This window comes from Opisthorchis viverrini, assembly GCF_000715545.1.
Source record: "Opisthorchis viverrini unplaced genomic scaffold opera_v5_607, whole genome shotgun sequence".
NCBI lineage: Eukaryota > Metazoa > Platyhelminthes > Trematoda > Opisthorchiida > Opisthorchiidae > Opisthorchis > Opisthorchis viverrini.
The window spans coordinates 111,436-133,520 of record NW_008752271.1 but is presented as its reverse complement, the minus strand read 5'-3'; the positions used below and the strand labels follow the sequence as shown (position 1 = coordinate 133,520).

At 45.1% G+C, this 22,085-nt stretch overlaps 2 protein-coding genes across 2 annotated transcripts in view; one reads left to right on the top strand and one right to left on the bottom strand.

The window, feature by feature from the left end:
• T265_11840 (hypothetical protein) overlaps window positions 1-12,686 on the top strand; it is a gene marked incomplete at both ends in the record, with an annotated part of 16,296 nt that extends 3,610 nt beyond the window's left edge. Inside the window, 3 exons of the mRNA XM_009178625.1 lie at window positions 7,903-8,005; window positions 11,132-11,241; window positions 12,356-12,686. Coding sequence (XP_009176889.1) covers window positions 7,903-8,005; window positions 11,132-11,241; window positions 12,356-12,686 — 544 coding nt within the window. The remainder of the gene's footprint in view (window positions 1-7,902; window positions 8,006-11,131; window positions 11,242-12,355) is intronic.
• A 6,277-nt stretch (window positions 12,687-18,963) lies between these two features.
• T265_11839 (hypothetical protein) lies at window positions 18,964-21,508 on the bottom strand (the record flags this gene model as incomplete). The annotated part of the gene is made up of 2 exons (XM_009178624.1): window positions 18,964-19,157; window positions 21,340-21,508. 2 exons carry the CDS (start codon window positions 21,506-21,508, stop codon window positions 18,964-18,966), a joined length of 363 nt encoding a protein of 120 aa, XP_009176888.1.
• Window positions 21,509-22,085: the final 577 nt, after the last annotated feature.

The window sequence follows — 22,085 nt, the reverse complement described above, 5'->3', positions numbered from 1 at the left end:
CACTGCTCCTGGAATGTTTGAATGATTTTTCACCTTACCATCTTCCAGAGACAGTTCGCTTTTCGAGGCCGCCGAGTGGCTGAAAACTCTCCTAACAACGGAGAGATAAGCAGATTCCGAACTTGCAAGGACGCATCATCAACATCTTTTGGACATTCTTCCAACTGCTGCGCCTTCGGATTTCAGTTCGTGCTGGAACAGATTCAATTTACACAATGCTGTGAACTTCATCTGAGACTCGGCATCGCCAGCATCAGCCAAGCAAATAGTATGAGAGAACTGTAGCACTGTTTGAGCCTCGAAAACATGCTGCCTTTGACTCCTCACCTACTTAAACCCTGCGAATCATAAGACGTCAAGTAAGATTTACTGTGCATGCTGACCAAATAGCTTGGTGGACACAGAAAGCAATGAACATGGGATGAGTGTTGGATGCCGTGCGGCCAGTCCCTGAGAACCACCAGTGTGTGAAATCATCAAAGCTAAAACCTATGCGACCATCTTCAATAAAGGACGCATTGGCCAGCGAGCCGAGTACTGTGAACAACATTCCTCTTGGCCACAGCTGCCACTCAGCTTATCCTAGGCTAAGCGGGTATTTATGACTATACACCTCTCAGGCGCCCTCTTCATCATCGGAAACAGCAACATCAATGTTGACACTGATGCTCCACTGCCCTACAACCATAAAGTTGCTATAATTATTTTCCAATCCTTAGAGTGAAAATATTAAAGTATGGGTGAGGGAGATACCTAGAACTAGTTTACGTCAGGTATTCTGAATTACCTACACCTTCAAGCACTTAATCAGTCATTCTGAAAGGAAAGACAGCACGAACGCCACTGACATTGATCAGCCGTCATTTCTTGCAATGTCTCCAGCCAAGCGTAGGAGGGATCACGGGAACCCCATCCTGGAAGGCGTACAACACCCAAACTCTTCCTAATCTCTCACATCCTTCTTCCAAGTTATGCGCTGTCCACCTTGCGGTTTCCGCCATTCTGAATTAAGCATAGAGAACAACACTCGTCTCGGTAGACAGTGTTTCGGCATGCGTAACACATGGCTGAGCTGCCGTAGCTGGAAGAACCGCTTAGACAGCTGATGGTGCTGGGTGTTTTTTGAGGTTGAAGTACTTGGTGTACAACCAAATGCTCGTTTTTCTGCTTAGCGCGTATGTATCTATGTGTGTAGGTAAAGTAGGTATGTAGGTATTTAAAATTTTCCACAATATGTAGTGATTCTTCTTGAATTGTACTAAATGTGTTCAGAGACTGCACGTTCTGAAGCATGACTTCGCATTTTGAACCTGCAAGGTGAGTGCCAAAAATGGTATGATAGTGGTCAGTCTATTCAACAGGGCTCTTTGGTTTTCGAAAATGAAAGGAATGTCAGATGCGTACTCCAGGTCGATGACGCTCTCACCGGCAACAGTTTGAAAACCGGGGTTTTGAAGACTTTCCAGCGTCCGCCTCATTAGTTCATCAATGATGAAGTTAAACAAGAAAGAGAGAGTGGACATCCTTGTCGGACGCCACTTTTGTAGGTAAACTTCCGTACACTCACCCACCCAAGGTTATGCGAGCATAGGGGTCGGATTATGTTCATACACTTCTGGGATGTGCCCTGTTGAACAAGTGTGGTTAACAGCACGATCGACAGAATCTGACGCGCTCCTGAAGTCAGGGAACATCAAGATCGTGGGTCGTCTGTACATGTGGCATTGTTGCAACATCTGACGGTGTGAAGAGATGGTCAACGAAGTCTCTACCCGATCGACACCCCGATTGATTCGGGTCAACGTTACGCGTTCCACTGTAAGACGTTGAAGAACCAGTGACGTCAGAAGCCTTGTCACAACATGAGCCAAACTAACAACTCTGGTTACCACCCTTACTGTCGGTACTCTTTCGGATTCAGCCCAGTTGTTTGGGATGGTCTCTTTCTCCCAGATAGACCCAAATAGGCTGGACAGGCACTAAGAGACCCACCGCCATCTCTGAACAGAGCAGTTGGGACATCGTGAGGACAAGCAGTACGGTGACACCCGAGTATAGATATACACTCGGACGCTTTTGAAGTTGAAGGTGGCTCTATAATCACCGTCCACCTTTCGGTTGAAAACCAGGATTCCGAATGAGCGGTACCAGGTAATCAACTGAATTGCTGTTCGGAGTACTGTGTCTAGCAGTCCGGACGAGCACAAGTTTACTGACCGGAAGGTCCGTGGTTCGAACGCGACATCTGCCTCTTGGCTTCCTCTTGGCAACATGGCAGTATCCCAGCCCTCGTGCTTCCTTTGGGTGGCATGGCAGCTAAGCACCGAAAAGATTTTACAGCTGAACGCTTATCTTTTATTTAGTCCGGATGTTCTACTCTGATAAATATCAGGACTTTCGGATCCACCAAACTTCTCGTTCTGCGCGGACACTCAGCTTCAGCAGGCGCCGTGTGATGCGTCGGGCTGAGTTGTGGTTGCAATCAGGGGGATCTGTCCCCGGGCCTCCAGCAAAGCCACAGTCCTATCAGAGGTCCAGTGTTTTGACAAAAGTTCCGAATTTGAGTGTTTGGATATCTGTCCCCAGTGGCCGTTAATGTCCGACATAAGACTATCCAGATAGCGTTCGAGAAGTCAGGTCTGATAGGTTGCTTTGGATATCTGTCCCCGGTGGCCGTTAATATCCGACATAAGACTATCCAGGTAGCGTTCGAGAAGTCAGGTCTGATAGGTTCATTTGATTTCTGGGTCCACTGGCTTCTCAATCGCTAAGCGATGTATGCGCGTTCTGCGTAAACGTTGAAAATCACAGCACGTTAGTGAATTGTCTGAAACCACGCTGGTCTTTCAGACGCTAAGCGAGGTATGCGTGTTCTGCGTAAACGTTGAAAATCAGCAGCGCGTTAGTGAATTGTCTGAAACCACGCTGGTCTTTCAGAACGGATTCGGGGGTAGTTGTCGAGTGATTCACACTTCCAAATATTGGTACTGGCAAGAAACAGTCTGTGATCGACATACATCTGAAGCGGGTGCCTTCCGCTGTCCGCGCGTCTCGTGTCCAATTCAAGACGACCACCCATTTGAGCCTCAGCATCGCTTAGTCTGCTCACCTGAGCGTTCAGCTTACCAGCAACCACAGCAATATCTGACGGATATCTGCTAGACACTTCCGTTCGATCGCTCAATACAATGCTCACCCCGGCATATCCAGCTGCAGCGGCCTCTTCATCACCAGAGGTGTGCATCCTGAACCTGGAAGAGAGCATGGGGGTAGTCATTTCAGTCACATTACTTGAATCCTGTATCCTGGTTTTTGAAAACAGCATCTATCAATTCAGAGGGAATCCAGCGTACGAGTAAGAGCCACCTGTTATCCTGCTTGCTTCAATGTGCGTCTAAGTATACAAGATTTCGGGGTTTGAAAATGCTTACGGCTGTCACTGAGGCCGGACGTACAGAAGCCGAAGTTGAGTGTGATACACTGTGAACAATGCGGTCAGTCCTAGTGCTGGGACCTGTGGATGACGATGATACAGTCTGATCTACATACGAAGTACAGCTCAACTTCACTTCCAACCCTCCCCCACCGAGTGTGACACATGGGATGGAAAAGCTGGCTCTGAGTCATACGGGCAGAGCCCCGGATTCGTCCATGTTTTTCGTTTCTTTTACGAATCTATGCACGAAACATCGCGTAGACTATTTTAAAAGTTCAAACCTAGTAAATCGCACTCAAGGTTATCTGTCCTCATACAATCTCACCTACTTCATGTCTTCTTGTGCTGATTTCCATAACGTATTGGTAGGATGTCACTTGATTGCTTTGGTCGGGAAGCACCGCGCCGATTGGTAAGCTGCTTTCAAATCGGACCATACGTCGTCAGTGCACTGACGATGTCCACTGAAAATGTCCGTTGAGGAGTCACAAACTTCTTTCTACTCACAAAATTCAAGTAGCCAAATCGAAATCTTTAATTTTTATCCTCTACCAGCCGTGCCTCAGTAACAGCAGTCAGTATTGGTCTCTGCTGTTAACAGGACTCAAGCCAAAGAGAGATCGCCTTAACTATCCCGATTATTTTCATAAAGGAAACCAATCACAAGACAGCTCACTGCTGGTGTCGCCGTTCTTAGAGTTCATCAGGTCGGTTCAGTCCTTGAGTTTCCTTGAACTCAAATTAGTCAAATTTCGGCAGATACATTCGTTTGCATATCAATTTAGTTTTCACAGGAGCCTCAACTAAATCCCCGTTCGTTTTATCCGAAACATCGAGCAAACCGAAACATAAGGCGGTCTTTTTGCAGCATATTCAGCTGAACAATATCATAAGCGAAAGATTCAGTTGAGCCTCCAGTGAAGACCAAATTGGTATGCAAATGAGTGTATTTGTTGATATCCCGACTCTTGTTTTCATTTTGTGAACTCTTCATATGTAATTGTGTTGGTGGTGTTGTTCCCCGGAACAATTTGCGCGCGGCATTGACCAGCGGCAACACCATTGGCGCTACTGATAATTTTCTCTAACCCCTCTGTATTGATTCGTGTTAATTTGTATGGTGTTTTGAACGAGAGCTCCTTGAATTTGGGCTGTCGTCTTGTGACAACTAGAGCACCGCTAAAAGAATCATCATTGGTTTGTCGCGACAATGTGGATTATTTTTGAAGGGTAGTTTTCGACGCTTGCCGTCAGAAAACAAACAAAAGTGCTACCTCGGAAGGTATTTTCTTCCGTAGGATGGTTGGTTGGTAATGCGCGGAAGGCATTTTCTTCTTCCGTAGGATGGTTGGTTGGTAATGCAATGGCGCTTAAGCCTCAGTGATGTGGAATTGTGTTCCCGTAATCCGTCTAACAAACGACTCATCATACGACCGACATACGAGCACACGGTGAAACTGATGGTCGATTTTGGCAGCTTGTCTTTTAGTTGGAAGCTCACGGTAAGAGTGGAACTGAAACTCAAGCGTAGTGTAGCTGCTTTATGATGCGAGTAGCAATGTCGCAATAAAAAAATACATAAACTTATTGAGGAGTTTGGCTTCCAAATGCATAAGCGTACACATCTCAGCAACCTGACTGATACCGTACCAATCACGCCTGACTCGGTGATCAGCAGTGCTACTAAAACATAAAAGTTGTGGCGTCACTGGTGCTGGTTTCCTCAGCTCGATTACGTGTTTCCTTCCACAACAACCATGTTTTTTTTAATAAAATCATTTATTTATGATGGTTCTCGTACCTGCTTAAGAACCTAAACCAACCAGGGGCCCCGAGAACATTGGACTCCCATCAGAACGTTAAGAGATTTTTGTTTATTGAACTCACTAGACGCATATATATTTCGGGTATATCTTTAAGGACCAATGGGTCATTGTAGGTTTTCCACAGGAAGTCTCGTATGTGGGGACTATGCAGAATGGCTTTGGATCATGAAATTCCTCCAGGGTTTCGATGTGCGTTTTGGAATCTATTCGGATGAGTTGGCAGGAGTGAACTTATCTTTTGTAGGAAACCAACTAATAAAGAGAAACGCCATAATATATTTAGAGATAATTTACTTTTCTGCCTGAATTCATTGGATCATCTGGAGTGATGATGTGCTGGCTGTACAACCATCGAAATACATAATGAAGTTACTTGTGTTCCTTGACCGGGTTTTAGCCCTTTAGAGAGCTGTAAGCCGATTTTAGTGTAGGATTCCGCCCTGCGGACCCCAAAGGCTGGAATAGACGGGCATCAGAAGCAGAACATCCTATTTTGTCTGAAAGGTGTGTGTATGTATAAGATTACAGTGCGGGCTGCGCCGCTGCATGGCTGTATGTCATAGCCCCCTCAAATACAGGGTTTTGGGTCTATTCGGATCTCCGACAACCAGCAACTCATAACCATCGCTGATATAGGCTGTCATCAATGGATCTGAAGTGGAGATACGTCGAAATATTGGTAGCTCGGTTGCGTTAAATGGTTGTAAATCAGGTGACTGTCGATCTGTTCGCTGAGCTTTGCAATTTGCTTGCAGTTGTTTCGTCAGCAATTGTGGAGACATCATCGGTGTGCGATTGGGTGCTCACTCAACATCAGTTTTACATGTTAACACTCAATTGCAGTCCGATGAAGTGAGACCATACAATAATTCCTGGATGTAACCATACCTGGTCCTTTGTCTCGCAACATCTGAGTTGCTTGCCCCCTTTCACCACTGCAAGACTCATCCATAGACATTCCAGGGTATTTTTCTACTTTATTCCCCCACCTCAAGAGCTCACAAAACCACGGCCTTCGGGGGACATGTTGCACAATTACAAACCCTACATGAATTACCTGTGTCTTAGACTCTCATAAACCGTGTCATAAAAAATAGTCGTTCACTGTAATACCCCTTCGGTGCCTGGCTGCCACGTTGACCGAAGGGACTCTCATAAAGCGTGTCATAAAAAAATAGTCGTTCACTGTAATACCCTTTCGGTGCCTGGCTGCCACGTTGACCGAAGAAAGCACGGGGGCTGGAATACTGCCAGATTGCCCAAGCCTAAACACGAGCAGTGAGGATGCAAAGGTTGGGTTCGAACCACGGACCTTCTGATCAGTACATTTGAGCCTTGACCCCTGAGCTATTTGGAACTCATTTCAGAGGTGACTGTAGATGTGAATTTTGTGTTCAGAAAGTAATATTAACGAAAGATTCTTCTGTCGTCTGTGGATGCGGAAATCCATAAAATTCCTTGATATAGTCAGCACTGAGGATGACGTCAGGCAGCCACTTCAATGGACGCTTTTCTGAATACAGATCTCATATCGCCAGTCGACGTGGTGTATGAAATCTATAGCCGGACGATTCACGCTAGCTGCGCAGTTGTATGGTGCGTTCCATGCACATAGAAATCAGGTGACAAGCTACAGAAATAGCCCGGGACGACCACAAAAGGTGGTTGCGTTAGTAAGTGGGAAGTTACACAGAACATGATGTGGCTTCATTGCACACCAACATGGGGACTTGGTCTCTAGGATTCCTGCAGCCTGTTAGGTCAAAAATCCATTTAGATGTAGATGAAGACGGTCGTTCGTTGCGTTTGGTCATGACTCCTCCCCTCCCTTCTAGACGGGTTGGTCATCGAGACTCAGGACGAGGCCGTAAATTCTTGTTGTGCGCAGTCCGACGCTGTCATTAATATATTCTATCCAGATGTTGGGACGAACCCCGTAAGGGGGTTGAGTACTAACCATGAAAAAACTCACCAAAATCTCTTGCATGTTACTGGTACGTAGTTCTGGGGACGACAGTCTGCTGAAGTTTTGTGGTGGTGGTGGTGGGTCATTAATATTATCCAGATGTTGGGACGAACCCCGTAAGGGGGTTGAGTACTAACCATGAAAAAACTCACCAAAATCTCTTGCATGTTACTTACACGTAGTTCTGGGGACGACAGTCTGCTGAAGTTTTGTGGTGGTGGTGGTGATAGCTACTCATCACTGAATGCTGACCGATATGGAACGTTAATCAGACACACAGGTGGTGTCAATCCGAAGAGTGGACTTCATGTGTTTTCCATGACAAACGACATTTTATCTGAACTGCCATTTTGGGTTGGCTGCGGCAACCAAATAGCATATCCCACAACTTTTTGGATTTTGTGTGCACTTCAGTAGAACAGTTGGAATATTCAGTTCAGACTTGCTTAAGCGAACGGATCTCACCTTCAAATCGCAAATGAAGCTTAGCCTTAGCACCGAGTTTTCCGCATGATCCTCAGTTTGAACTTTGTTCACTTAACAGTTCAACTATACATTCCGTTCAAGTGTATTGTTTGCGTGTCATTAATAACACTGTGAGTGTCTGTAGAAATGCATGCAACACCGTACATCCATCCATACCACTGCTCTTTTCCTTCTTCACTTTCATCAAGGTATTTATGCATGGGTTTCAACAGTCTTCTTGCCCATGCTTCTGTGAATCACCTGCATTTCCATTTTTGGCAGGCACCCGAGCCACTGTATGCGATGGTAGAGGTAAGTTCCGGATTAGTTTTGTCGTTCCACGCACACCTCAGTTATTTTTTTGTTTCCCTCTGCACATTTGTTTTACGAAGGACTGATTTTTTATTTCGCCTCCCTCTTGTGGAGGAATTCAAGTTCTTTCTACCGGATGTTTACTTCGCTTCCAGAATGATCGTAGCCATCAATTGGCTGGTCTGCGGATAGCAGTCGTTTACGGTATCTCCAGCCCTACCTCGATTGGAGGTGCTCCAGTCCATTTCCTCAATTTCTACTTAGTGTTTTTTACAGTAAAATTTCGCTTGTACCGTAATGAATTCTGGGTGTCAACAGTGATGTTACTAACTAGGTTTGTGAGGGTGAGGATGCATTATGTTTTTGTAACTTAACCGAACATTTTTACGGTCGGACCACTTACTAATGTAAAGAAGACAAGTACTGTGGAATTTCGACATTTCGTTTTTTATCTCTGCCGCCACAATGCTAAAAACCATCAGTTTTACATTATAAACCGGAATAAACAGCAATAAATCATTAGAACGGGGCAATCATATGAGAGACCAATCAGGTTCAGGCTCGGTTCTTAAGTTCAAGGCAACCTGATGGTCTGTGTCAAGGTCACGCTGGGCCGGTATTCATTGGTCAACATGGCCCCACTGACGACGAACGATTATGAGTTGACACCGTGCAGTAACATTGTGGACGCCATCCAAGGTCAACTCTGTGTCCAGTGCACAGGATGTGTGTGGCAATCGATGGGGCAGACTTTCGGGTCTCGGCTTGTTGTCTATTATTCGCTCTGTTGATTATACGATTTAAATAATAAGGCCAATGTTCCGAGACGAATTCGCATAAAATCCTATTCTGTAAATGTACGTTTCACCGTAACTGCATGCGAATCGGTACACAGAGTGTGAGGTCGAGGGGTTCGGTACAATGCGCGGCGCACGTCGGAGATTGACTTGTCTTGTTGATGAGAGCAGGATTGGTTGAGCGGCTAGATATGTGCGACCGGTTAGAGCACGTGATTTGTGTCGGATGCTTGTGATTATGTGGTCTCCTTCAAACTTTACTCTGGGTAGTCAGGCGTCCGCTTAGACCGTGGTAGGATCGTCTGGCTAAGTCAACAACTGCTTAGAACGAAGCATGGCGTTGGCATGATTTCATGGTCAGATGCTAATACCCGCTAGTCGGAGGACTCGATCCCATCCCAGGTCAATTGATGGTCCTCAGTTAGGCTGGACAATTTAGTGCGTTCCGTCCCATGCAGCTTACGGTTGACTTTATCAACATTGAATGCCTCCGAGATTGTCTGTCCTATCACTTGGATGTGTTGCATGTCAGGCCTAACAAGCCAACGTTTCGGTTTACGGTACGCGCGTCCATGTGCTTTTCTGCCGTACGAATACTTGAAATTGTGGGGGGAAGGGTAAAATCTAAAATCAGCAATCCCAATGCAAAGGACAATTTTAAAACAAAAAGGACAAACTTAATATGTCAAATATTTTTCACTTCATGATCTGAAAGTAGATAGAGAGGGAGCGGCTGAAGGCGGATGCGACAACTAATAGTTGAAGAGGCGCTTTGTAATTTGCCACTCTTGTGGATGAAGAGGATTGGATTTCGTAGTCCTTTGGAATGACGAATGGAACGACAAAATCGACCGGGAATGGGTCCAACACTGGAGACTTCTTCCCAATAACCACAACAGGATAGACGCAGACAATAGACCCAGACAATAACCCAGATATTGTAGGTTGTCAAGCAGCGACGGGTCGCCAATGAGGCAGATCGTATCTTGTTTTCGGCGCGGCAGATTAAGGTGGTTTAAGGGAATGCAACCTCAGGCATGCGAACAATACTCTAGTGTTAGGCGATTGAAGCATCAAAGGAAAAAAATCCAAATAGAGATAGACTACATTCGGAACAGAAAAAGGATGTTTTCATGGCTAGCGGTTTTATACAACACAATCAGGAGGAAGGCAAAACTAGGATAATCGTACCAGGGGAAAAAAGAATGATTTGGAGTTGATTGTGGACATGGAATGTGAGACGCTTATAGTTCATTCGGTCCTCTAATCTACACTCCGTATTTTTGGCGATGTCCATTTTATGGCCGGCCCAAGAACCCGAGGATCATTAGTTCCCCCGCTAGTCGCTACCTGTTGTGGGAAATAAGAAACCGAGCAGTGCAAAGTGGGATGACCTATGAATCCCGAATAGATGTTCGTAGTGTAGGAGGAACGCAATCTGTATGGCTACCACTGTTGATCATCGATTGATGGAAACATTCGTGTCCGTGGTCATTCTGGCATACCAGTGCGTTGTAATGTGCTCCACCTATGTGTCTGATAAATTAATAAAACGCTGGATAGACGCTGTTTGCAATTGTGTCTTCAACCAATACAAAGATTTCTTCGTTCGGACAACTTTCCTTGCTGTTTGTCAAAAGGTCAGGGGGTATCTCATTTACTGAGTAGAATTTCAGATCCTTTGTTCAAAATGACCGTTTGTAACACAGCACTTATGATGATGCAGTGTGCACTAGGCGCTTAATGACCCTGCTAGGCGTATTACGAAGTTAGGTTATTCATCCCAACAATAGGTCATGTGTCCTCATAGAAGCTTTAAATCCCACCATCCTCGTGCATATGACCTGAATGTGACTCGTCATCAACGAATTGGTTAGCTTTTGTCTCCCACCAATTGGTCCTTTGAGATTTCGCCGTGTAAGTGAAGCCAGTCTGTCCTGGAAAGCTGAGAAGCACTCTACAGCTGTTGGTACACTACCAAAATGTACAAGAGGTCAACAGAAGTTGAGCCATCCAGGACGTGACTACGAGATGTGGTTTTCCGGATCGACGGGTGAGTGGCGCTGCCTCGTCTAAATGAACCATAATCACATTGGTGTTCAGACACTCTCGATCGAACAGTTAAGTGTTCAATCTGTGGTCCCGGGTTCGAAACTCCTCGGAGTATCGTGAGGTGCGCACTGCTGGTGATTCCCTATAGGGATGGAACAGTGCCTCTCAGCTTTCCAGCATAAAGTGGCTTTATTTAGAGGACAAAACCTTAATTGAAAATTCCCAAATTTCACCCTACCAGTAACCTTTTTTTGTCCTTAAACACCATCGTGTCTAGGATACGCGGACAAAGCCAAATCTTCCGGCGTATTCGGAACTTCCAGAACACCCTGTGCACAACTTCACTTTCGAGCTCTCCACTGTTGATGGAATTGGACAATTCATTGAGTATGTTTTATTCCACTGTACTGGCTATTACTCGTGACTTTTCCAAGATTTGAGAGGTTTCACTAGCTTTGGCTACTTACAAATAGGCATTCACAATTTAACCGCTGGTCTATTCAATGAGCTGGGTCGATCAATAAGCCAATAGAAATGCTCATCTAAACAAAAACTGATAAGCCCTGGGTCATCGCAGTCAAGCAGACCATGATAAACTCACTCATATCGCACACACACACGCTTCTGGGCAGCTCATCGATAATGCCAGTTGATGGAGTGTGTCCGGTTGAATCGACCAGTTTGGCGAACAGGCCATTCGCCGCACAGACAACCTGACGTTTCAGACCTTTGACAAAATAATGAACACATTGTCATTCGTTGACCCACCCCGCTCTCCGCATACCTATGCAATCTACGGTAAAAGAAATTACCCCACAACCATTCCACTATTAACTTCTTACTTCCATCCTATTTCCCCACGGAATCCAACGTCTCCATTTTACATGTTGGGTTATGCCATCGTATGAGAAGGCATCGCGCGAATGGTTTTCTGAGGAAATAAAGGGGCTGGTGAACGGGTAATCCTCAAAGTACATTTATTTACATACTCACAGAGCTGTGTGGCCAGTTGTGCACTGCCTTCATCATCTGCAGCTGTAAAGACCTTGTGCTTGCCATTCAGTTGTTATAGCTACCACGGTTTCGTTGACCGTTGGTTTGGGGGAGGTACGGGTAGGTAGCTACACGGAGCAGGCGCTAACTGATGCATCACTAGCGATTTGCCTTGGCTTTTCTTATTCAGCACCTCTAGTTGAAACCACTGCACACTAAAACTGAGATAGCTCGCTGGTTAAAGCGCAAAGCTAATGATCAGAAGGTCCGTGTTTTGAACTCAAACCTGGTACCTTGACGTCTTTCTAGGCTTGGGCAACCTGGTACTATCTCAGCCCTCATTCTTCCTTCGGGTGGTATGGCATACTCCAGGTTTTCTCTATAGCCGAATAAATGTACAGAGTTTGAGGGGAACCTTCGAGTTTGTCTAATAGAAGGTCATTGTATTTAAACTGTTTTAGAATTTAAACTAAAGCAGCACCTTGTCACCTGTTTCCTCTTGTTTCAGCTCCATATGGCGTGTCATTGAGGCTTGTCAATCCGAAGAGATTGCACACAATCTGTTTCTGGCCAGGGTTCTAAACCATAAAAGCAATCACGGATTATTACGTGCTGTTGTTTGGCCGAGACGGTCGGTCTACACCCCGAAGACTGTTGGTTCGGAGAACAAAATCGGAACGGGTTACAATGTTGCAGTTGCCGAACTTGCTGGAATGTTTGTGGTGGCTAGTCACGAGGTTGCCGCAGACATGTGTCAGGCTACAGTACTCAGGGCACTCACCGCCGAACGTGTTTCGGACGAGGTCATCAAATCGCTTGAAACGAAACTGCTTCAATGAATGACCACTACTAGTCTTTCTCCGATTCACGTATCGATGGTGATGTTCGATAGATCATTGTTGCATTTAGTTATTTTGTTTTCCATCTATTTTACTTATTACTATTATTACTGTCATCAGCCTATTAGATGGGACTATTTTAAAGAGATATCTATAAATCTTTTCGAAAATATCACTCTTATTAACCGCCATTGGGAAGATGATTCGTTTGAGCCGAAAGAGTTTGTGTTTAGCTTAGTTATGCTGAGGTTACCGAGATCGATAGTTCTCTGTCATGGCGAAGTCTGGGCAATAGCTTCGGCTCGTTTATCGATTGTCATGGATGAGGCACTTTCGATGCCCCACACGGAATTCCACGCAGCGAAATGCATCGTTTTAGTTGCATCTGTCAACAACCGTGGAGAGATGTTACTTGAGTGAAGCCTTGTGTTGGACACGGATGCCCATCTCACTATTCAGCCTGCCCTCTTAAGGGTAGATTTCAAATTTTGTTTGGTGCGGCTAGTCGGACATAGCTAATGGATGACCGAATTGAGATCGTTGAGCATTTATTCCGTGCCCTACGGATAACGTGACGGTACACGCAACACAATGGTTGATCGGTAGTTACCCCAGCAGACCATCAAGTTTCCCGAAGTCATAGGAGCACGCTGACCGAATCTAAGTAGTCATCGGACTGAAAGTGTACGTCCCCTAGCCTGTGCATACCATCACCACAAACAGTATCTATCAAGCGGATTGGCAATATCGTCCGACATGAGTGTAACATTGTCACGGAATCAGCTGAATGCTTAGTCCGGTCTGGCCAGAAATGAGACCTCGCCTAATGAAGCCATAACTCCATTAGACAGTGGTCACCAGGTGCTACTACGTCCACATAAAATCCCATTTATGAGTCCTAAAAGTGAATCTGATGTGTGGCCGTTGATCAAGTAGAATTGGGGATGCCAGGGCGACGTTTACTGAGTTCTGACATTTCTGGCGCCGATGTGACATCATTTTGACTGTCAGAGGTAGAGTGTATTGATCGGAGACGTGGTTGTTGTGTATGAAAGGTACTCGGTACCTCTGAAGCATTGAGTCTGATGGGAACACCACATCAGTAATGCTGGGTTGCGCCAGGTGGATGATTCTCCCTCGTTAGATAAGCTGGCTGCACTGCATCCGTTACGCTAGTTACATCATGTACTTTGTATGTCAGCCTTGTGTCGGATGGAGACGACCCAGGAATGGTCAGTCGATCACCTGGCATCATGACATAAAAGCCTTTACCAGTCAACTCATTCACGTTTGTAAATGCTGTCTTTCCCGATAGGGATCGCGGGGCAAGGTAAAACATGTAGCTAATGATCCTGACAGATTGGTTGTGTCGCGCAGCCAATGGCTCAATCCATTCAAATAATCATCTATAAACTGTGTACCATAGGCAGCTGTTACAGTTTCGATCACCTGAAAGTGGGAGATGCAGCCAGATAGTATGTTTAGTTAGTTAGGGAACTGGATAGCTGCGCACTGAAGGTGATCGCTTAGATGCATGAGCGCCATTAATTGCGCGTTTGGGCCGCTTCTGCCACTGTCATCAACTGTTGGTAAGTTGAGTCCCAGGTTTCTCATCTGAGGAGGTGGAGGTTGTTGACCCGACTTAGTTTAGTGGTCAGTGTCTTCATACTTCGTTACCAAGTCAGACCTCTTGGCTGCTTCCACTCAGCATAGAGCTGGACAGCCACCATGCAAAAATAAAGAAACGTGAGGACCGAGGTACCGCAGGGCAATGCAGACCAGTAAAATACTCGGAAACAAGGATGGTTTATCAGACCTCACTCTATGGGAATTGTTAGAGGTTAATTAGCAGATTCTATCCGTTGAGGTCTATGTTTGTATATTTATCGAACGGCGCCTTTAAATAAAAAGTTGGTCTGAGTGTTCCTCTCGACTGGGGCCTTGAACGGTGTGGATTCACTGAATGAGGAGTCCGAAAACAATGTCAATGGAAAGACGGAGAAAAGTCTCGCTTAGTGAACGGCTGTTTTCTGCCAGGTACACTACCACCGACCACCCAGGGCTACCCTTGTCACCTCCCCCAATCTTACTGATGGAGCGCCAGTTGAAGTCTGCCAGTGGTGGAGTACTTGATTGATTCAGCTGGACGTTGACATGACCGGATGTTGTTTCGGTAGGATTCAGAATCGTCCTGAAAATTGGAGGCATTTTTTTTTCAAAAACCACCTGTTTTTAAATTACAAACTTCTAAAAATTATACCAAAGTCATTGGAAAACTTCAGAAGACAGGCCTCGCCAACAAACAAGCAGTGTTCCAGTTGGTTTAGTGGAGCGAAGGATGGCAACGCCCGGGTTCAGTCGCTTTGTACACAGATAACAACGCCTGCCGCCACCAAAAAATTGGATCCCGCCTTTTTCGCTGCAATTTGACTGTTGGCCTCTGACAATCAATGGCATCCAGCAGTATGCAGCCTAACCGGGCGGTAACCTGTGAAACGAGTGACTTCGCCGAACAGACACGCTACTGATACGTAGATAAATACGCTCATGAGTGACGAGCATTTCATCGTGCTGCCTGAGAATGGAGGTGACTGGTAAACATAGTTGAAAGTGAACTGCATCAGCTACCGCATTGCTCAGTCTGGTTCGACGAAGACAAGATGGTTCTGAACGTCGAATTCTACCCAGGGAACGAGAATGTCTATTGGCTAACGAGCTGATTGACAGCCACTATGGCACTGAACATATGCACATCCGCTTGCGTGCATAGTCAGATTCAATGTGTCCTTCGCAGTTTATGTGAGTGTTATGGTGACCACAATTCGTTTCTCTATTTTCGGAGGGACTGTTAATCCATCTACGCTGGAGCAGGATAGCAGATGAGCTTCATGGACACTGAATTAATCTTTAAACATCTATTTGTCCCACAGCCGAAAAAAACTTAATGACTTGCGGTTGAGTTTGTGAGTACCTTCGGTCTGGCATGCGCAGATAGATAACGAAATCGGCACACTGAGAGAATACATTTTGTGGACCCGCAACCATGTCGTGTTTAACTTAACGCCAAAACGCAAGCAAACATGGGTATGATACTCTCATGTACTTAGAAACACCACCATGATAGACTTCACTGGCAGCAAAACCATTCAAAACCTGGGGAATTTTAGAGGATTACCTCGTTGGATTCATCGTCTAGTGTAGGCAAGCCTATTGTCGGTTAACTTTAAACGAAGTATTTTTGACTTATGAAGCAATGAAGCGTATCGTCGGGCCCTCGCAACGCACGTTTTGTGATAACCTCATACCAGGGACCAACCAGCATTCTCAAACAGGCCTACGAAGTTCAAACAGAATAGTTTTCCGTTAAGGTGTCCTAGACTGAAGAAGGAAGGACGAAAAAATCCGGGTTCATCATAAAGACGAATCCCCCCTAACCAGTCTATCGTAAATGTTAGTCATCCCAACTAATCAACAAACAGGAACATCAGACTGAACACCCAGCACTGATCACGTCACTAATCACAAGGAACCTCACGGATTGGTTCCCCGACTGCCTTAAAACCCAATCAACCTACTTACTTACTCACTTGGCCTGATGAGGCTTTTGTGTCAAAAGCGACACGTTGCCCAGCAATAAATCCACAGATTGTTTACCAAACTCTTCAGAAACCAGAATAGTTCTTTTGAAATAGCTCAAGCTCGGTCGAAAGCTTCAGGTCTGTTTTAACTACTCCTGCATTCTTTGAGTACCACAGAATCGGGTCATTTAGTTCGCTCATAACAAATTGTGAACGATTGGTAAAGTCAGAAGTGTAATTTTAGTCCTAAGAGCTTTCAGTAGTGTCATACTAGCAATGGATGTTCTAGACAGGGCACCAAAATGTACACAATACCGTTTTTTCCTTCAAAGTTGATGAATAGAATGTCACGGCCGGTAATACATGGCGTACAATTATCAATAAACTAGGTTATTTTATTGGAGTGAAACACCAAGATCAGTCTTAAAAGTTGCTGGGTCCATATTTTAAGGATCCAGAATGAAGTCACGTGATCGGCCGTTGTTATGGTGCAGAATTTTGGCCACACGACCCTGAATGCGAGAAATGATTGAATGTAGAAGATTCGAGATCCAGATATTGGTCAGGCCCAGTTTTGAGTCGCAAAAACCTTGTAACGTTTGTACACTCTACAATCCAACGCATTTGGAATAATGGTGAGGACAAAGTGAAGGTTTTCCATAAAAGAAAACACTGACTCGTTTTGTTTGGCACAATGGTATGTTTTGTGGACGTTATGCGTCGGGACCGGTTGGGTAATTCAAGCTCCTTTGACAAATTTGAGGGCTCCCCACTATCACATTTGGTTTAGCTGTGCGAAACTATAAAGTCACGTCGAATGACGTTCGGTACATGTGAAAATTACTCACAGTCAGCTGACGGTGTGGAATGTAGGGCTGGAAGTAAAAACAGCTTTCCTGTTACAGTGCGGAAGAGTTGTTCTCAGCAATCCAGCTGCGTCGTGGTCGAATTAATTGTTACTTTCTAACATATGCGTATGAGGTTAGAGGATGAGGTCTAGAATATCTTAATGGTCTGTGAGCTTCAGAATTCATTGGTAGTACTTGGCGCAACACCCACTCCTCAATCTACCCTACACCACAGAAACAGGAGTATCCGGAAGTACAAGCCTCCTGGAGAGGGCATATACTTTTCTACGGTACTACTGAGGAAATTCTGTCCCCTCATTTAACTCCAATCATTCAGGTTAGTCTTTCATTTCTATTTCCAAAAAACCAAAACTTGGTCGTCCAAATCAGGAAAGATCCGTCGGAATAGGGAAGCTCCACGTCAAATGTGATAGAATAGGTCTGGTGCGATTAATTACAGACCAGAACGAATGCGACTTTCGAATACATGTGTCTAAATGCAGTCGAATGGTGGTGCATAAAATGCATGACTAACGTAAATGTTCACACCTGTCACACGACAGCTGCATGACAAAAAATCAACAACCGGAACATCGACAGCGATCGCGGTGAGATGCACCGTGTATCGTGATGCATGCCGAAGTAAAATAATTCGGATACTGTCGGTCCTTGATGGATTATGCAGCTGTAAACTGTTGACAGGTTGGGCATTCGTTTTCCATGTGTTTAACTCCTTTCAACGTGGTGTTAATTGTGCTATTCAGGCGAAATAGTTATGATGTTTTTTGATTCTGCTTACCTCCAGGAAGCCCCCTGTTTAGGCTTGGGCAACCTGGCAGTATCCCAGCCCTCGTGCTTCCTTCGTGTGGCATGGCAGCTAGGCACTGAAAGGGTGCCACAGCTGAACGCAAGGAAGCCAGGAGGGATTCCCACGAAAGTAAATGTTCCTCTCTTCGCTTCTGCAACGTGAACCACACTACGAAATCGTTCAGCTGTGACACCCTTTCAGTGCCTAGCTGCCATGCCACACGAAGGAAGCACGAGGGCTGGGATACTGTCAGGTTGCCCAAGCCTAGACAAGGGAAGTCGAGAGGACCTTCCGGTCAGTAAATTCGCGTTCTAACCACTTGGTCCGTCTCGGCACCGAACCATACTGCAAGACCGTTTTATTAAAGTTTCCCGCACACTATCACATTCAGACTGTCATTTTGACTGGGTCCGGTTGAAAGTGGGCGGTTTTCCAAACTGCTGCTGCTATTAAAGCCGGTGAGTCTCCTCAGTTGTCCTAGATTGGTGTTTGAAAATTTCTGGAGTACAGCTTGGTGATTGCATTCATTTGTGGAAAACCGGGGGATTTTTCGTTATGGCGCGTCTTGCATATATCATGATTTGGCCAGGTGAGTAATCGTTTGTTGAGCATTCGCATTTTACGTCAGACGGAATTCGGCGGTTTTTGCAGTTGTCATCATCATTGACGATAACACCAGATAAGAACCCTGGTGCTTCACTCCCACACAACCGTGACACGGGGGAGAACCAGGGGCCCGCTTACAATAAACATAAAAGTCACCTACACGTGCAACACGCCAATGATATCGCTTAACCGCCATATCGTTCATTGTCTCCACACACAAGCAAAGGGAGTGTCGAGTAGACCCTACCCTAGAAGGTAAACAGCATCGGCGGTACCCAAACTTTCCGTTACATTCTTCACTTCGTTCCGCCATATCATTCAATTTCTGAAGATGAAGATTCGTATCTGAATACGGTAAACCCGAATCCAGCACCCTGGTTTGGCCACACCCAGAGTGGAATTAAACATGCACTGATACTCATTTTATTTGTGATTGATCAGATGGCAGTTGATCTGCTCGCCGAGCTTGGCAACTGTCTTGCAAACGTTTCGTCCTTAGTTGAGGAGACATCGTCAGTGCACAGTTGAGTCGATGTCTCTTCAACTGGGGATGAAACGTTTGCAAGCCAGTTGCCAAGCTCGGCGAGCAGATCAACTGCTATCTGATCAACCACCAGTAAACACACCCGAGCTGCCTACATTTTGACAGATACTCATTTTATTGACAACCTTTGATGAATATACGAACAAACCGTTACTTCTTTGTAGGATGCATGAGTATCAAACTCAGAAGCAGTCCAGACTGTTACTGAGTAATCAAAAGGTTTCTATCTTTCCATGTAATGTTGTCTATGGATCTTATTCAGTGGTAGTTTATACAAGCAACCTTTTGTCTTTTTCCTGCGGTGGTTACTACCGGCTGTTTGTATGTCTTCTCACCTAGAGTCAATTATTATGACCTCGAAAGCCAGGGGTGGAAATTTCGTGTGATGCCCACTTGGCTACGAACGGTCTCAACAAGATCGTAACACAATTGATCTGTACCTGATTGAAGCGTGCACTCTAATTGTGACCCTGCGCCTCACGGCACGCAGTTCGATCTGCGACGTTAGGCTGCGTGGCGCAAGTCTGTTAACCACTATTCGTCTATACTACTTTCTACCTGTCCCATATATTTACTTCCATTGGTAACGTTTCACCTGATTCTCTTATAAGTCTACTGACCCTCACAGACTAGTCACATCCTTTAATTGATCTGTTCATTTTTTCCCTCATTCCATGATTCTGGTTAAATATCCTGATGTGTAGTTTCGTCTTCTGCCGCATTAAGTCGCGGTTACTTTCGTCATATCCTTCTTGTTACGACTAGTTATTACTGGTCTTATGCTCTACTATAGTTTGCTTGACCTGACAGTTTTCGAAAATGCAAAACTAAGCAGCAAACTGCTTCGTCCACTGTTTGTAACGATCCTGTTGTTATTATCAATCGTAACTACATGACGAGTCTAGCTACACTATTCCTCAACGAATCTGGCTTCTAACTTTGGGTAGGAAAGCGACTAAATTGAATCCGGTAATTCTTATTCTCTAGGATTTTATGAAATCCTGATAGGTCATTTGGAGCAGTGCTCATTTCGCGATGTATTGTCACTCGGCAAATGAATCCAAATTGACTGTATGCTTGTAATTTTTCAAAACGCTATGAATAGTATCGAGGAAAGTATTGAAAAAGATGATATTATGAGTCATGAGTTCGATAGTAAGATGCTTCTTCGTTATTATCATTGTATTTTGAATTATACTATAATTACAACGTTTTCATGAACGCCCCTGAACGCCTGTCCAACGTCTATCAGTTTTCATTTACGAGGTAATTTTTGTGGATGCTTCAAAACTTGGACTCGACACTTTCTGTTTTTACCACACCCCAAATTCGTCAATGGCACAGGCTTAGGAGATGACACAGAAATTTCAATTTTTCCACCGGGAGCGTATGACCAAAACGGCCTCGTCAGTGGACAGATTAAATGCACTGGGTAACACGACTAGTTCCCACCAGAATCGGAAGTTAGATAGAAAGAATGTGCCTACCTGACCCAGTTTTGTTGAGCTGCGTCAATCCACCCTTGGTAGACAAAGTTACTCTCAGAACTGAGAACCGAGGTTTAATGAAAACTTACCAGTACATTCTGTCAACAACAGGTGCTCCGTTCGGTGTTCTGTAATTCACACGTTTACAGTCTAATGTTTACCACCATCACACTTTCCTGCTTTGAGCTAAGAACCGCACGAAAACCCTATGTTTTATAAACACGAGGAAAGCCGGGAGCATCTTGCTTTTTGGTGAATTACGGGATAATACTTAGTAAGCAGTTCATGTCAGCATAATCAAGGCTAATCTTATTCAATAGAATTATCTTTGTTCTTTAAATCAGTTGTGCGTGATCTTCATGTTCAATTGTTTTACTTGAACAGGTGCACTTCAGTGTTCTTTTCGCTGATCAGAACATGCTAATCCTTGTTGCAGTTGTCCCTTGTGGGGGCGCTTTCTGAGTAAACCCATGTTTCGATCAGCAGCACCATGCATCTCCATCATTGGGGGTTTCTTATCTGGGATTGAGAGCGTACCGCGTCTGCTGTATACGCCATTCTGCCTGGTGCGGTCACGGCCAATCTCAGCCGACAAAGATTTAGAGGAAAAACCATCATACAGAATAACACACTATCACCCATCTCATTCGAATGTCTTTAGCTCAATTTCGGAGATGGTCTAATAGGGTGAATCTCGCAGAGTATACACTCAGGGATGGAATAACAGGAAAATGCAATAGGTGCTAAGTAACAGCCTTTTAAAACCATGCTGATGAGCTGACCACGTGGTCCATAGAAGGTATGGATGGAGGTATGGTTGTAGGTATCAGGAAGGTCAGACTCCCGGAAGTAACCGCTAAATGCCTGAAATCTACTGAGCCCCTCAGCTCCGCTAGATGCTGACCAGACAGACAACGCTGCCGCAATATGCAGCGCGTCACCGCCTTGCATCAAAACCAGATAATGTGCGTCAGCGTTGGACCAAGTTCAGACAGTGTCCCTCCAATAAATGGCTCGAGGCCGTTGTATTTTTGGACTAGCACGCACTCACGCTCTTGCACTCGCTTGTTCGGAATATAGCTGTTGTGTTCCCTTCAGTGAGTCATTTTTCCGGCACTTGGCCTTCGAGCGGGGTCAGCAGTCAGATACAACAGATTGGCGAATCAGCAGGCATAACATAGCCAGATTAAACAAACTGAATCTCACTCTTTTTCCTCTGGTGGGTAGCGCAAAACTGGGTAACACTTTTGTCGCTAATGGTTACCTAACACTGTATGCGATTTTTTAATCTTATTATTCTGAACTTATCCGACTTCCCCCAGAAGTTGAGCTGCACTGTAAGAACGGGACCCAGTTGATGGACAATTAGTAGAGTTATTCATTCTGATTTATTATTCCCTGGTAATTGTACTGTTGAACCATTGTTGCTAATTAATACGGCAAAGTTCAACAGCTCTCTTCCCATTTGGATCAACACCACGGGAGGCAATTCTTTAATTTACCCCCTACAGCGGTCATCTGATCCGGA